General features: G+C 39.9%; 1 protein-coding gene across 3 annotated transcripts in view; it reads right to left on the bottom strand.

Moving 5' to 3' along the window:
• Positions 1-14,518, bottom strand: part of MAPK10 (mitogen-activated protein kinase 10) — a gene marked incomplete at both ends in the record, with an annotated part of 110,504 nt that overhangs the window by 75,365 nt on the left and 20,621 nt on the right. For 2 of the 3 annotated variants that reach the window (XM_083367565.1, XM_083367566.1), the window contains one exon: positions 12,322-12,491. In XM_083367565.1, the coding sequence (XP_083223691.1) occupies positions 12,322-12,491 (170 nt within the window). Of the gene's footprint in view, positions 1-12,321; positions 12,492-14,518 lie in introns of those variants that run through there. The other variant, XM_083367567.1, reaches the window with a different exon arrangement.

The raw sequence follows: 14,518 nt of genomic DNA, 5'->3' as shown, positions 1-14,518 counted from the left end.
ACCAGGAATCGGAGACCACCCACCTACCTAAAAGACTATCAGTGGGCAGGTTCAAACATCCAAGAGGACGGAAACGCACCAGGGGAGGGGTAAGGGGTGTGTTATATATGTAAACAATTCTGTAATAGATAGGTATAGATGTTAACAGTTCTAATAATACGGCAGCAACAAAGGGTAGAAACTAAAAGCAGCCTGACAGGAAAACACGCGGGAACTTTGACAGCTGTCAAAGTTCCTCGCACCGCGCAGGCGCCACCACTGACAGCTCGCGGCTGTCAAAACACCGGACTACGAAGAAGCCTGAGCTGTCAAAGCGTCCACCGTACAGCGCAGGCGCAACCACTGACAGCTCGCGGCTGTCAAAACACCAAGACACGCGGAAGCCGGAGCTGTCAACAAAAGACGACGCGGATTGGTCCCTGCCTGACAGGGCGCCAAAATGAACAACGCTGATTGGTCCTCGCTACCAGCTGCCGGCTATAAAAGCCGGACAAGTTATTCTAAGTTTGCCTTGCTCTTAAATAAACCTGTTGTTATTAGCCTGTCGTCCCGAGTGGTCCTTCGGCTACTTCAACCCAGTTGACTGAGAATCTCCATAGATATTCTACTCAAGGTATGTTTTCACTTGGATTTAGTGTTGCACTCAAACTGGTAATCAGTATACAACAACGTGACATGGCAAAAGTGAATCCCTATTTAAATTCCATCATCAAATCAGTTGTAATTAAATAGAAAAGCAGCATACCCTCCAACTCACTTTGAAAAACTGATTTTTGGTGCTATCATAATATCCAATAATAAGATATTATAAAATATATGTAAATACACCCAAAGATTAAAACAAAATCTAAAAAGTGACAAAAACAAACATACAATACACCAAACTCATGTTTGAAAAATAGAAAATTAAACCTCACATATACATAACCAGTCTTTTTGCTTCATCAATAAACAGCCAATTCTAGGGGTTAATATGAACATTTTACCTTATGGATCCAAAGAATATATGATAGCTTTTATTTCTACAGGGATGGTTTTAATCAAAGCACTGTTTTGATATAGACATCACACTTTTATTTTATAGCAGTCACACTTTTACTTACTAAGGAGATATACATTAGTGTTTGGAGACTTCATATCTTCTAAGTATTGCTAAACTATGACTTCCAACACCCATTTTCATTGGGCAACACTAGCTAAAAAGACAGGAAATAATGCCACTGAAAAGATTTTTCTGAATTCTACATTTCACAAAAGATGTCTGAAACATAAAAGAACATAAATACGAAGTATATGCCTGCTTTTCTAAATAGCATCAACAAGAGCTAATAATGGGGTTTTATAAAAAGGATGGAAGGATTTGTCGAATAATCACCATGCCAATCTTTCCATTTTATTGCTACACAACTCTTAAGCTTGAAAGGGGTCCAGTAATAATTTATATTTCAGTGCTTGAATTTCAATGTTCTCTTGTATCAAAAAAGGCTGCCTTAGATTTTCTCTGTGCTACAACTCTTCCAGTTTTTATATGTTTAACATTTTATACTACTACACTTGCTTTTATGCACTGAGATAGTGTTAGGAATGCCTCAGACATTTGATATTTTATTTAACCTGTTTTTAACTGATTTCTGTATTAAATTACAGAGCCTTAATGAGGTAAGCTGCAAATCCCCTCCTTGACATGCTAGCCCAAGGTCACAGTTTAGATATAATATGGTCTTGTGATATAATAATGTATCTTCTTGCTTAGCATGATATGCAAGCCCTCCATAACGATATAGTATCACGTCTGGACAAGGCCATTATGGCTTAAATTCACAGGTATTGAATCTATAAAAATGATAGCTTAATTCTTTTTGCCAGTGATCCTTGCTTTCTCCAACTCCCAGCTGCTTTGAAAAAGAGGATCTTGGCTTCTATGCTATAAACCAGGGGTTCCCAACCCCTGGGCCACAGCCCACTATGAGGCCATAACCTATTCAGAACTGGGGCACATAGCAGTGGACTGCCATGTATGCACAAAACTCGACTTCTGCAAGCGGCGAGCCAGCATGCATGCACACAGGTCAACATGTGTGTGCGCAGCAGCCCGTCACTCATACAAGTCAAGTTGTGCGCATATACACATGTGTGCCGATCAGCCGCTCATGCAGCCCAGTTTCCCTCTCCCCATCCAGCCAGTCCACCAAGCTGCAAATATCGGAGACCACTGCGATAAACTTTCATATGGAATGAACATTGTCCAACTGTAGTGAATAAAATATGTCATTTTTTCAATGTAAAATGAAATGATATGTATAACCATTCTTCAAACTGACTAGCAATATCAGCCTAATACTAAAGAATGTCAGTGGATGAATAAATTAATGTTATCCTATTAGCAGCAAAGCACCAATAGTATACTGTATATTCATGGGTTCCCCTGTCTGGTGACTCCTGCGTGTTTCTTTTTTATTATTATTTCTATCAAGTAAAAAGCCCATTCCCTAGCCTGTTTCTTATTCTGATCAGTTCATTAGTTCTTTAATAGCAGTAAATCAGAAGAAAAAATGCTGTTACAGTCTAAAATAATTGCTTCTAGCTTTATCTCTGGTAGAAAAAAAAAGATTTAGGCTTTCTAAGCCAGGATTCTGAAAAGGGTATTATTACACTGTTTAACATAGGAACAAGGTCAACTGCAGATTTGAAGAACTATGTTGTACTTTTAAGATTCTGGTTTCTTTGATGTCCCCCATTCCACTCCATGAAGTCTCAAAGGCCAGGATTTTAATTTCCTGTAATGCTCCAAAACTGTATTAGAATAGCTCCATGATTTGTTAGGCATTTACATGGCAACCTCAAGCTGCCTGGTGCTTGTCAAAGAACAGAAACAAGTCCTTGTAGATAAGCCCTTGCATCACTCATTAATGAATGAGTACAAATACAATTATTGAAATTGTCAAATGGACATTAGTTTGCTATATTGTACATACAGATCTTGAAAATTTCAAAATGAATTGAAAATGAAATGAAAGAGGTTATATAGCTTCTACAGTTCCACTCCAGCAACATAGGATGTTTGACAAAATATATTATGTGAACCTTATGTAAATATTGCTCATTAAATAGGATCAATGGACGGTGGTTGGTATGGAAAGTTATTATGTCACAGACTACTTGACATAGTCCTTGTGTAATGTAAATATAATGAAATAAAATAAGTATTTACTGGATATAGAATCTTGAGGGGAATGCAAGACTGAATCAAAGTAGCTAGTTAAGTATTCCACACAAGGGAAAAATGCATTGTCCCCAAAAGACAAGTGATTTACACTACGTCTTCTTCTGCTAATTGATGTGCAAGAATGCAGATAATATAGTTATCACTTTCAAAATGATAATTATGATTTACATTATTAATCTATTCTACTTTTTTAGAGTAAAGAGTGAATAAACAACCTACCTTTCAGATGCTAAGTGTTCATAAACTATTGCTCTCCCCTATGTAGCAGCAAATCAAGGACTAAATAGTGAATAAGGCATATTTGGCTAGCAGAAGCACAGACAATTTCATAAAATCATCCTAAAGTGGTTTGCAGGTGGATCATAAAGAACTCAGTAGAGTGTGAGAGTACTAGGGGATCAAGGGAAATTATGCAAAGGTACCAAACCAAGGGATGTGGTGGCTCGGTGGGTTAGGACACTGAGCTTGTCGATCAGAAGGTCGGCAGTTTGGCAGGTCGAATCCTGAGTGCCGCGTAACAGAGTGAGCGCCTGTTACTTGTCCCAGCTTCTGCCAACCTAACAGTTCGAACGCACGTAAAAATGCAAGTAGAAAGATAGGGACCACTACGGTGGGAAGGTAACAGCGTTCCGTGCACCTTTGGCATCTAGTCATGCCAGCCACATGACCACGGAGACGTCCTCGGACAAGCGCTGCCTTTTCGGCTTTGAAACGGAGATGAGCTCCGGCCCCTAGAGTCGGAAATGACCAGCACACATGTGCGGGGGAACCTTTACCTTTACCAAGCTAAATGACTGGGCTCCAATTTATACTGTAGCCTCTCCCAATCCTAGAATTGATTGATTAACTGAATCTATAGAGCTGCCCAATGGAAAAATGATTCCACAGCCAGTCAGAAGAAACAGTTTGGGGAAGATTTCTGTCTTCAACCTATCTTCACATCAGGTGATGTGACAGCTCCTTCTTCTATCTGTTATAAACTTCTGCATTTCTGTGGACTGTTCAAAGAAATTCATCACGAAGCTTCTATATTATTTATGTACAACCATCCTCTTAGTGATGCACTCAGGAAAAAAATAAGATTAAGTAGGTCTTTTGATGGTTTTCTTTTTCCCTCTCCTGTCTCTCTGAAGCATCTATGGAGATTCTCAATCATCCAGGTCATGGTTGTCTCAAAGGTGTCACAAAACAACTGGATTGTGGTTTTTTTTTCCCCTTGAGGAAGAAGATATTTCGCTTCTCATCCAAGAAGCTTCATCAGTTCTCACAATGAACATCTGATGGGTAATGCCATTCTAAACAACACTGGATTTTATCAAATTCCAATGAAAGAGGGAGGGAGGGAGGGAAGGAGGAAGGAAGGAAGGAAGGAAGGAAGGAAGGAAGGAAGGAAGGAAGGAAGGAAGGAAGGAAGGAAGGAAGGCTAGGAGAGGATAGAGAGGCAGCTGTTCACTCTCCTTTGGTACAGAAACTGCATAGAAATCAATGTCATGAAAACCCAAAAATATATTTCTTTCTGGATGAAGCTGCTTTTTCATATTGCTCTGTCAGAAGTGATGGATTATAATTTTGCTGATAACCAGCCCTTAAATTTCGAACTTAGCAAGGACTAAAGAGTGAACAACCACTGCCTTTAACCACTTGACTTCTTCTACCATATAATTTTCTTAACAGCAAACATTTAAGGAGAAAAGCTTGTACAGCAACCATACTTGGCCAGAAATTTCCAGTCTCATTTGGTCCGGTTTTGCTTTGCAAGCTAAAACACGGATTGAGACTAAATTGCCAAGACTATTTGTCAGAGATTAAGCATCTTTTCTTGCTAGGCTTGAGAAAATAAAATGTGTTATGTTGGTTCAATGTTTATCATTGGACTTTTGGCACAAAAATGATCAGACTTTATGATGCTTCTATAAAAACAGCACTTTTTTTTTTTTAGTCTGGCCTAAAGTACTACTTTTCTCTTTAGACTTCAAGGGACGATTACTGCAATTGGTAGCTGCATTAATGGTGAAGGAAAGAGATAACATAATCAGTGGTTGGATGTGAAATGGCTAGATTCCATTCATCCAGGCTACTTTATTCTCCATAGTGATCTTGTCTGCCCAAGCCCTGCTAACTTAGTATGACACAATAAACTTTCAGGATTCTGTCTAGAAAGCAAATTACACAAACACATTGTACACATGACATAAAGGGTTCAGACATCCCTTCTCCCTGTCATTTAGCTCAGTCATATCTTGGCAGCACAGACATGCAATGTTGATCAGTCGTATGTCAGTCATTTTTTTAACTTCCCAGCCAATACAAAAACTCTGACATTTCGCTTTATTACTTCCATTTACTTTTTTTCTGCCCTCAGAGTGAAAAACCAAATTATTTCATAATGGGCAATTTACCTTATTCCATTTGTTCTGTGAGGACTCATTGGAAAACACCCTGATGTTGGGGGAAAATGGAAGGCAAAAGAAGGGAACGGCGGAGGATGAGATGGTTAGACAGTATCATTAACACAATGAACATGAATTTGGGCAAAGTCTGGGAAACAGTGGACAACTGTTGGGCCTGGTATGCTATGGTCCAAGGAGTAGCGAAGAGTAGGACACGACTTAGCAACTGAACAACAACAAATCCATTTTTGCCTTTTTCTTAAAATAAAAATAAAAAAAACACCTCACTTAAGGCCACAGAAATCAAACACTAAAATGACCACAGCGAGCTGTTGTGTAGTGAATCTCTAGGTTGTTGTCTTCATATCAGGAGATAAGGGCAGTGGTGGGATTCAAACATGTGAACATCGGTTCTCTGTGTGGATGCCACTTCTAGAAGTCCATTCTGGGCCTGGGCAACAAAATATTAGCTACTGGTTCTGCCGAAGAGGTGCGAACTAGCTGAATCCCGCCAGTGGATAAGGGCCATATAGCTGCTCGTGTGGTTCATATGCCATGATTAACCAACTTAGCCCAAATAAAACTAGGACTGCCTGGATTAAAGTGGGCCATTTGGTGGAGTTTAAATATTTGCACGACATATTACCTTTCCTCATGATCCAGTCAATTCTGTCATGTGAACACAGCTGATGTGAAAGCAACACTTTAAAAGCATTAGACCTATTTTTCATATGGTTTGAATAGGGCTTGGTTGTAAAATAAGTAAGCCCTCCAGACCACTTGGGATGCATAAAGGAGAAAAATAAAAAGGCACTCTGAGATTACTTTTAATGAAGCATGGGAAACATCAAATCAAATCAGTTGTGTGCTTCATTGGCCGTGCGCTTCTGTTAATGTGTAAAGTTTTACATTATTGACATTTATTTCTATTATTGGCCCATTTCCCTGGCTATGACACACATAGAAAAGAGGCAGGGCTTTTGATTGCATGGGAGAGGGCCAGTTTAGAAATGTGAAAAATAAATAAATAAATGTCACCGTCTTGACTTTTCGATCCCCTAAAGAAGAATGGAAGTTGCTTCTGGGTTGGGCTGAAGATGAGACAAAAGATACTACATGACTTAAACACAGGATCCCTTGGTACCACGGTTAACACAACATGTGGATGAAGTGTCAAGTCTACTAGGTAGTCCAGATCAAGAAATCAACTCCACTGGAAAACTAAAGCTAATGCTAAAGCCACTTTTATTGAGGTTGGCTATACAGGTGAAACTCGGAAAATTAGAATATCATGAAAAAGTTCATTTATTTCAGTAATGCAACTTAAAAGGGGAAACTAATATATGAGATAGACTCATTACATGCAAAGCAAGATAGTTCAAGCCGTGATTTGCCATAATTGTGATGATTATGGCTTACAGCTCATGAAAACCCCAAATCCACAATCTCAGAAAATTAGAATATTGTGAAAAGGTGCAATATTCTAGGCTCAAAGTGTCCCACTCTAATCAGCTAATTAAGCCATAACACCTGCAAAGGGTTCCTGAGCCTTTAAATGGTCTCTCAGTCTGGTTCAGTAGGAATCACAATCATGGGGAAGACTGCTGACCTGACAGTTGTGCAGAAAACCACACCCTCCATAAGGAGGGAAAGCCTCAAAAGGTAATTGCAAAAGAAGTTGGATGTTCCCAAAGTGCTGTATCAAAGCACATTAATAGAAAGTTATGCGGAAGGGAAAAGTGTGGAAGAAAAAGGTGCACAAGCAGCAGGGATGACCACAGCCTGGAGAGGATTGTCAGGAAAAGGCCATTCAAAAGTGTTGGGGACTTTCACAAGAAGTGGACTGAGGCTGGAGTCAGTGCATCAAGAGCCACCACACACAGACGGATCCTGGACATGGGCTTCAAATGTCGTATTCCTCTTGTCAAGCTGCTCCTGAACAACAAACGTCAGAAGCGTCTTACCTGGGCTAAAGAAAAACAGACCTGGTCTGTTGCTCGGTGGTCCAAAGTCCTCTTTTCTGATGAGAGCAACTTTTGCATCTCATTTGGAAACCAAGCACCCAGAGTCTGGAGGAAGAATGGAGAGGCACACACGGCAAGATGCTTGAAGTCCAGTGTGAAGTTTCCACAGTCTGTGTTGATTTGGGGAGCCATGTCATCTGCTGGTGTTGGTCCACTGTGCTTCATTAAGTCCAGGGTCAATGCAGCCGTCTACCAGGAGATTTTGGAGCACTTCATGCTTCCTTCCACAGACGAGCTTTATGGGGATGCTGACTTCATTTTCCAGCAGGACTTGGCACCTGCCCACACTGCCAAAAGCACCAAAACCTGGTTCAATGACCGTGGGATTACTGTGCTTCATTGGCAAGCAAACTCGCCTGACCTGAACCCCATAGAGAATCTATGGGGCATTGCCAAGAGAAAGATGAGAGACATGAGACCGAACAATGCAGAAGAGCTGAAGGCTGCTATTGAAACATCCTGGCCTTCCATAACACCTCAGCAGTGCCACAGGCTGATAGATTCCGTGCCATGCCGCATTGAGGCAGTAATTGCTGCAAAAGGGGCCCAAACCAAGTACTGAGTACATATGCATGCTTATACTTTTCAGAGGTCCGATATTGTTCTATGTACACTCCTTGTTTTATTGATTGCATGTCATATTCTAATTTTCTGAGATTGTGGATTTGGGGTTTTGATGAGCTGTACGCCATAATCATCACAATTATGACAAATCACGGCTTGAACTATCTTGCTTTGCATGTAATGAGTCTATCTCATATATTAGTTTCCCATTTTAAGTTGCATTACTGAAATAAATGAACTTTTGCACGATATCCTAATTTTTCGAGTTTCACCTGTAATAACAAATCTTGCAAGCCTGATGGTGCCATACCTCCTCTTCTTTCTTATATTCCAGTTAATCTGCCTGAGTTACCTCTCATTATCCTGGAATTTTTAAAAAAAATGTTTCAGCCCACTTTTATGTAGCTAATACTTCCTGCAAGTCTCTGTCAAAGTCGTCTTTCTTGCTCTTCTCACCAACCCTATAAAAAAGAAATTCTCTCCATCTCAAGCTATCCTGGAGAGGAAACTGTATTTCAGCTCTACACTGATAAAGGTAGGAAAGAAGGAAGCACATTCATACTGGCAAGAGCCTGTCACTGTAATCTTATAATAAAATAGTATTAGCATTAATAGCTCTGGTCTACCTTGAATGGCTGACAATTTTGGTTTCTGAACAGGGGAATTGATCTTGAGAGCCTAAATGGCTACTTCCCCGCCCCCCCCGTTTAATCATGTCCAGTTCTTAGAGATTGTCTGGGCAGGTCCTTGCAATTTTCTTGGCAAGGTACTTGAGAAATAGTTTGCCACTGTCTGTTTCATAGGACTGAGAATGAGAGTGATCACCCAGCCGGCTTTGTGCTTAAGGCAGGACTAGAATTCATGTTCTCCTTCTTTCTAGCCTTAACCACCACAATGGTCTCTCATTAGCAGCTACTTACAATTTTATAATTCTATGAGTCTAGGATTCTATTTTTACTTACTTATATGACTTTTACGCCCACTTTCCGTTCGAATAATTCCCAGCCTCCAGCTACTGAAAGGATGAAATAGCAGGAAGTGAGAAAGACTGTTCCTGTCTGAGCTGATCCCATCTGCTAGAAAATATTGTCCTATGAGACACTATCATATGTTTCTAAACAGATGTGGGGGTGGTTTCTATCCCCATAGGAGTGGAGACAGTAGTGGAAGCAACAAACAAATCAAATTCAAACTCTGTGTAGATTTGAAGTGTGTTCCTCCTACTGATTCATCACAAATGCCCATTTTTAACTATTTTTTTTAATCTGCAGTTTGAAAGCACGTAAAAATGCAAGTAGAAAAATAGGGACCACTACGGTGGGAAGGTAACAGCGTTCCGTGCGTCATTGGCGTCTAGTCACGCCGGCCACATGACCACAGAGACGTCCTCGGACAAGCGCTGGCTCTTCGGCTTTGAAACGGAGATGAGCACCGGCCCCTAGAGTCGGAAACGACTAGCACGCATGTGCGGGGGTAACTTTACCTTTTTTTTAACAGAACAACAGATAACAGAGTTGGAAGGGACCGTGGAGGTCCTCTCGTCCAGCCCCCTGTACAAGCAGGAGTCCTTATATCAATACTGCAACGCTCTCTACATGGGGCTGCCCTTGAGGACCACTTGGAGGCTTCAGCTGGTGCAGAATGCGGCCGCGCGAGTTGTGATGGGGGTTTCCCGATACTCCCATGTAACACCTCTACTCCGTGAGCTGCATTGGCTCCCGGTTGCCCTCCGGGTGAGATTCAAGGTGCTGGTGATGACCTATAAAGCCCTAAATGGCTTGGGTCCGGGATATCTGAGGGAACACCTGCTGCCAGCATCAAGTTCCCTTCGTCCAGTGCGCTCCCACAGGGAGGGTCTTCTCAGGGTGCCGCCAGTAAAAGATTGCCGGCGGATAACACCCAGGGAGAGGGCCTTCTCAGTGGGTGCGCCTGCCCTCTGGAACCAGCTCCCCGTGGAGCTCAGGACTGCCCCCGAACTCCGTTCATTCCGCCGGGACCTGAAGACCTGGCTCTTCGAGCTCTCTGGCCCAGGCTGAGAATTTTAATTTTAATTTAATTGGGGTTTTTACTTTTTTCAGGGATTGATGTAATTTTTTAAAATTGTTTTTAACTTTTGTATTTCTTGTTTTAAATACCCTGTAAACCGCCCTGAGTCCTTCGGGAAAGGGCGGTATATAAATCAAAATAAATAAATAAATAAATGTCAGACTAATGGCTGTCCAAGCTCTTCTTAAAAACCTCCAGTGATGGAGCAGCCACAATTTCTGAAGGCAAGCTGTTCCACTGATTAATTGTTCTCACTGTTGGGAAATTTCTCCTCAGATCAAGGTGGGTTCTGTCCTTGGTTAGTTTCCATCCATTGCTTCTTATCCTGTCTTTAGGTCCTTAAGTTGATCCCTTCTTCTTTGTGGCAGCCCCTCAAATATTGGAACACTGCTATCCTGTCACCCCTAGTCCTTCTTTTCATTAGACTAGACATATCCAGTTCCTGCAACCGTTCTTAGTATGTTTTAGCCTCTAGCCCTCTAATGATTGTTAGGAAGGAAATTCAGTATGATCTTATCAGGAAAGTGAATGTAAGAAGAAATGTCAAAAATGGTATGTACTGCATAGGGAGAGAGGATTTAGGATAACACTTTGATCCATGCAATGGGCATGTAGCGGTCACCAAACTTAATTGCTCTCCTGCACATATCAAGCCATGACTTCTGAAAATGATGGTCATTTTCTCACTTTTTATAACATAAAATTAATTATTGCACTAATAGAAAGGTAATGGTTCATTCATAATGAAAGTAGAAAGAATATCCAAAGTCTACCAAAACATTCTAGGAAAGAAAAAAACCAAAGTCGTCTATACAGGCTTTTAAGGCAGTAGATCCAAGATCATTTATCAGAGAAACACTAACATAAACCATAGAAGACCTGATTATTTACACTGTGAGATTGATAAGCCCTTCCTGTTTTATAATGCAACCTTCACAATATTATTTATATGTTTCGCTGAAATGTCAGCTTTTTTTTTTCTCTCCATGAAGAAAGAGTAATGGTCACATCAACTTTGGGAACCTTGAATTTGTGACAATTTCAAAATTATACAGGATGAGACATATTGCCTGGCAAATCCCAGATTGTTCTTGAACAGCAGAGTGGGGAAATTACTCTTCTGCTTGAAATGTTCTTTCTGGAAGAAGCTGCAAAAAAAGTGTAAGCTGTGTACCACAATATCATTTTGGCCACCTAGTATCTAATATGTGCAGGAAACAACCAAATGCTATTATTTCCAGAAATAAGCAGAGTTTAGCAGCGATTAGTGGTACCTTTAGTCTAGGAACAGTTTTTTCAAAGCATGCCTTACTTCTACTATTTTTATAACCATGGAAGACGCAGAAACTATTATATCTATGCCACACTAGACTCAAAATACTTTAATAACTTTTGATAGATGGACTATTAGTTTGACCAGTATCTGTTCCAAAACAATCATAATTAATCACATTTAATTTAGTTTCATTTGTGGCATTTAGTACCATCCAATGTAGAATTTGGAGGGGGGAAAAACAGCAAACCAAAACAGCAATCTTATAATCTTTATGCATCAAAACCTTTTTTTAATACTTCAGCCCTTGCATACATGTTTATTGTAATTTACGGCAACACTCATGACTCATACAAGTAGTCCTCGACTTACAACAACAGTTCATTTAGTGACCATGTGAAGTTACAACAGCAGTGAAAAAAGTGATTTTTGACTATTTTTCACACATATGGTCACAATATCCAAATTAAGTTGCTTGGCAACTGGCATACATTTATGACAGTTGCAATGTCCCAGGGTAATATGATCATCTTTTGCGAACTTCTGACAAGCAAAGTCAATAGGGAAGCCAGATTCACTTAACAACGCTGTTACTAACTTAACAACCGCAGGGGTTCACTTAACAACTGTGGCAAGAAAGGCCACAAAATGGGGCAAAACTCCCTTAACAAATGTCTCACTTAGCAACAGAAATTTTCAGATCATTTGTGGTCGTAAGTCGAGGACTACCTAATGCATACCACTCAATTCACAAACACAAGGCATATAGATTGAGAAAAAAAAATGAGTGACTCTTACCAAACTATTCCCTGAGCTCCAGAGCCGATTGGTTTTAAGTTCTGGTAGCGTTTGAGAACTGTGAAGGTCGAGTCACCTACTTCCACACTGTAGAACTGGTTGTCAACTTTGCTTTTACTCATGTTGTAGTATTTGGCAATATATGACACATCCACTTGTTTCCCAAATCCCTGTCATAGGGACAGAATGATGTAGGCAAGAGAGAAAGAAAACAAAAAGACAATAAACAGCAGGATCAAAGACAATTCAAGCTAGATGTCCTTCAGGATAGCTAACCTTAAGACTTTTATGGCTCTTGTTCTATTTTTTTGCCTGCCAAGTTTTTTTTTTTTTTGCCCACCAATCAATTAAACCTGCTTATTTCAGCTCTCTTTTTTTCCTGCCAAGTGGGTTACGGTTAGATTTAGGGCTATCGATCATGGTAGACAGTTACTGCTGTGAATTTATGTACTCCTTAATCACAAGAAAGATATTGCTCCAGTCGATAACAGACATAAGATTTTAACACTAGTTGTGGCACACACACACAAAAGAACAGGAGCAGAATTTCATATTATATTTCATATTATATTTCCAGGATTCAATCCTAGTGCAAATAGGAATCTTTCAGATCATTCAAAGTGTGCCCTAAAATAAACAAAATCCTAAGGCACCTAAATCCACAATATATTATGATTTATATTTCCCATATATCCTTAATACATTCCTGTTTTATAATAAAAATGAGATTTGAGGTTGATTTGTGTTCATGCCCCCCCCCCGTACTTTATTTCATAAATGAACATGGTCTTTCCAACAAATTACTATCTATACACTACCTGACAAGAATAAAAAAAAGTAGTATCACAAATAATCTGTATACAACAGGAAGATGGGAAGTAAAAGCTGATAAAAAAATTGGGAAAGAAACCATTAAATAACATTTAAATAACATTAAATAGTGAAGAAATGATATCAGAATAGATGCCAGGTAAAGTTTTCTCCAGGCGCAGCACCCATTTAAACTGGCAAAAACATATTTGTGTCCAAGCAGACAGATACAAGCTGATAGTAAAGAATCTCTCCAGGTTTCTTAAGTCATGCTTTTCTTTAAAAATGAGCACCTGCATTCTGAGTTGTATTTGGAAATTTGCGGAGTTTGGAGCAGGGGCAAGGAAAAGCTTGGGGGGATAGTATAGCTTAGAACCAGTTTGGTCTAGAGCAGTGGTAGGCAACCTTGGCTCTTTTATGACTCATGGACTTCAACTCCCAGAATGCCTGAGCCAGCATGGCTCAGCATGGAAACCTCTCCCTTTCCCCTCAGCACAGCTGGCTCATGAATTCTGGGAGTTGAAGTCCATGAGTCACAAAAGAGCCATGGTTACCTACCCCTGGTATGAGGTTAAGGCACCAGTCTAGAAAGCCAGAGACCATGAATTCAAGTCCTGCCTTAGCCATGAAAGCTAGCTGGATGATTTTGGGCCAATCTCTCTCAGCCCAAAGGATTACCTCACAGGGTTACTGTTGTGGGGAAAACAGGAAAAGGAAAGTATATTGGATATGTTTGCCCCCTGAATGATTTGTAACAACAATAGTAAAGGGAAATGAAGGAATGAAGGAATGAATTAATGAATGATCATCTTTGCAAATGATCAGGATTAGAAAAGTACTCATAATAGGAATATCAACCTTCCTAACCTTCAGTAACTAATCAAAGGTTTAATTATTGTAAGGTAACAATAGACCTTAGTTTACATGTGTAAGACATGCTATCTTCATGGCCTTTTCCAGTAAGAAAGTCATCTTCACAAGAAAATAAAAAGTGAACATAGAAGTTACAGTTACCTTCTAAAAAGATTTATTGTATTGGCATATTAAACTATTAAATTTAGTCTGATCATCATTTTTCATGAAGATAGACATATACATTTACTTCCTTTATAGTAACCAGAGGAGTATCCCCCCCCCTTTTTTTTAAAGAAAGCACTACTAAATTATTAGTTGGGCACTGTTTTATCCAAATCAGAACCATTTTGGCACTTGGAGCTGTTTCATTCAAGCCACCGTTTTCCTGGAGTTCAAAAAGAAGTTGAATAAAAAAAAATCGGCTGTCTGCTTCCGATTGTGGTGAACCAATCAGAAATGGATGATGACCACAAAGAAGGCATAATGATGGAAAGCAGAAGGCATCACTACCACAGCAGTGACATGTAGAAGT

This window comes from Vipera ursinii (assembly GCF_947247035.1).
Source record: "Vipera ursinii genome assembly, chromosome: 7".
In the NCBI taxonomy this organism is placed as follows: domain Eukaryota; kingdom Metazoa; phylum Chordata; class Lepidosauria; order Squamata; family Viperidae; genus Vipera; species Vipera ursinii.
Note: the sequence above shows the minus strand (reverse complement) of the source record. Positions and strands in the feature narration are given on the sequence as shown.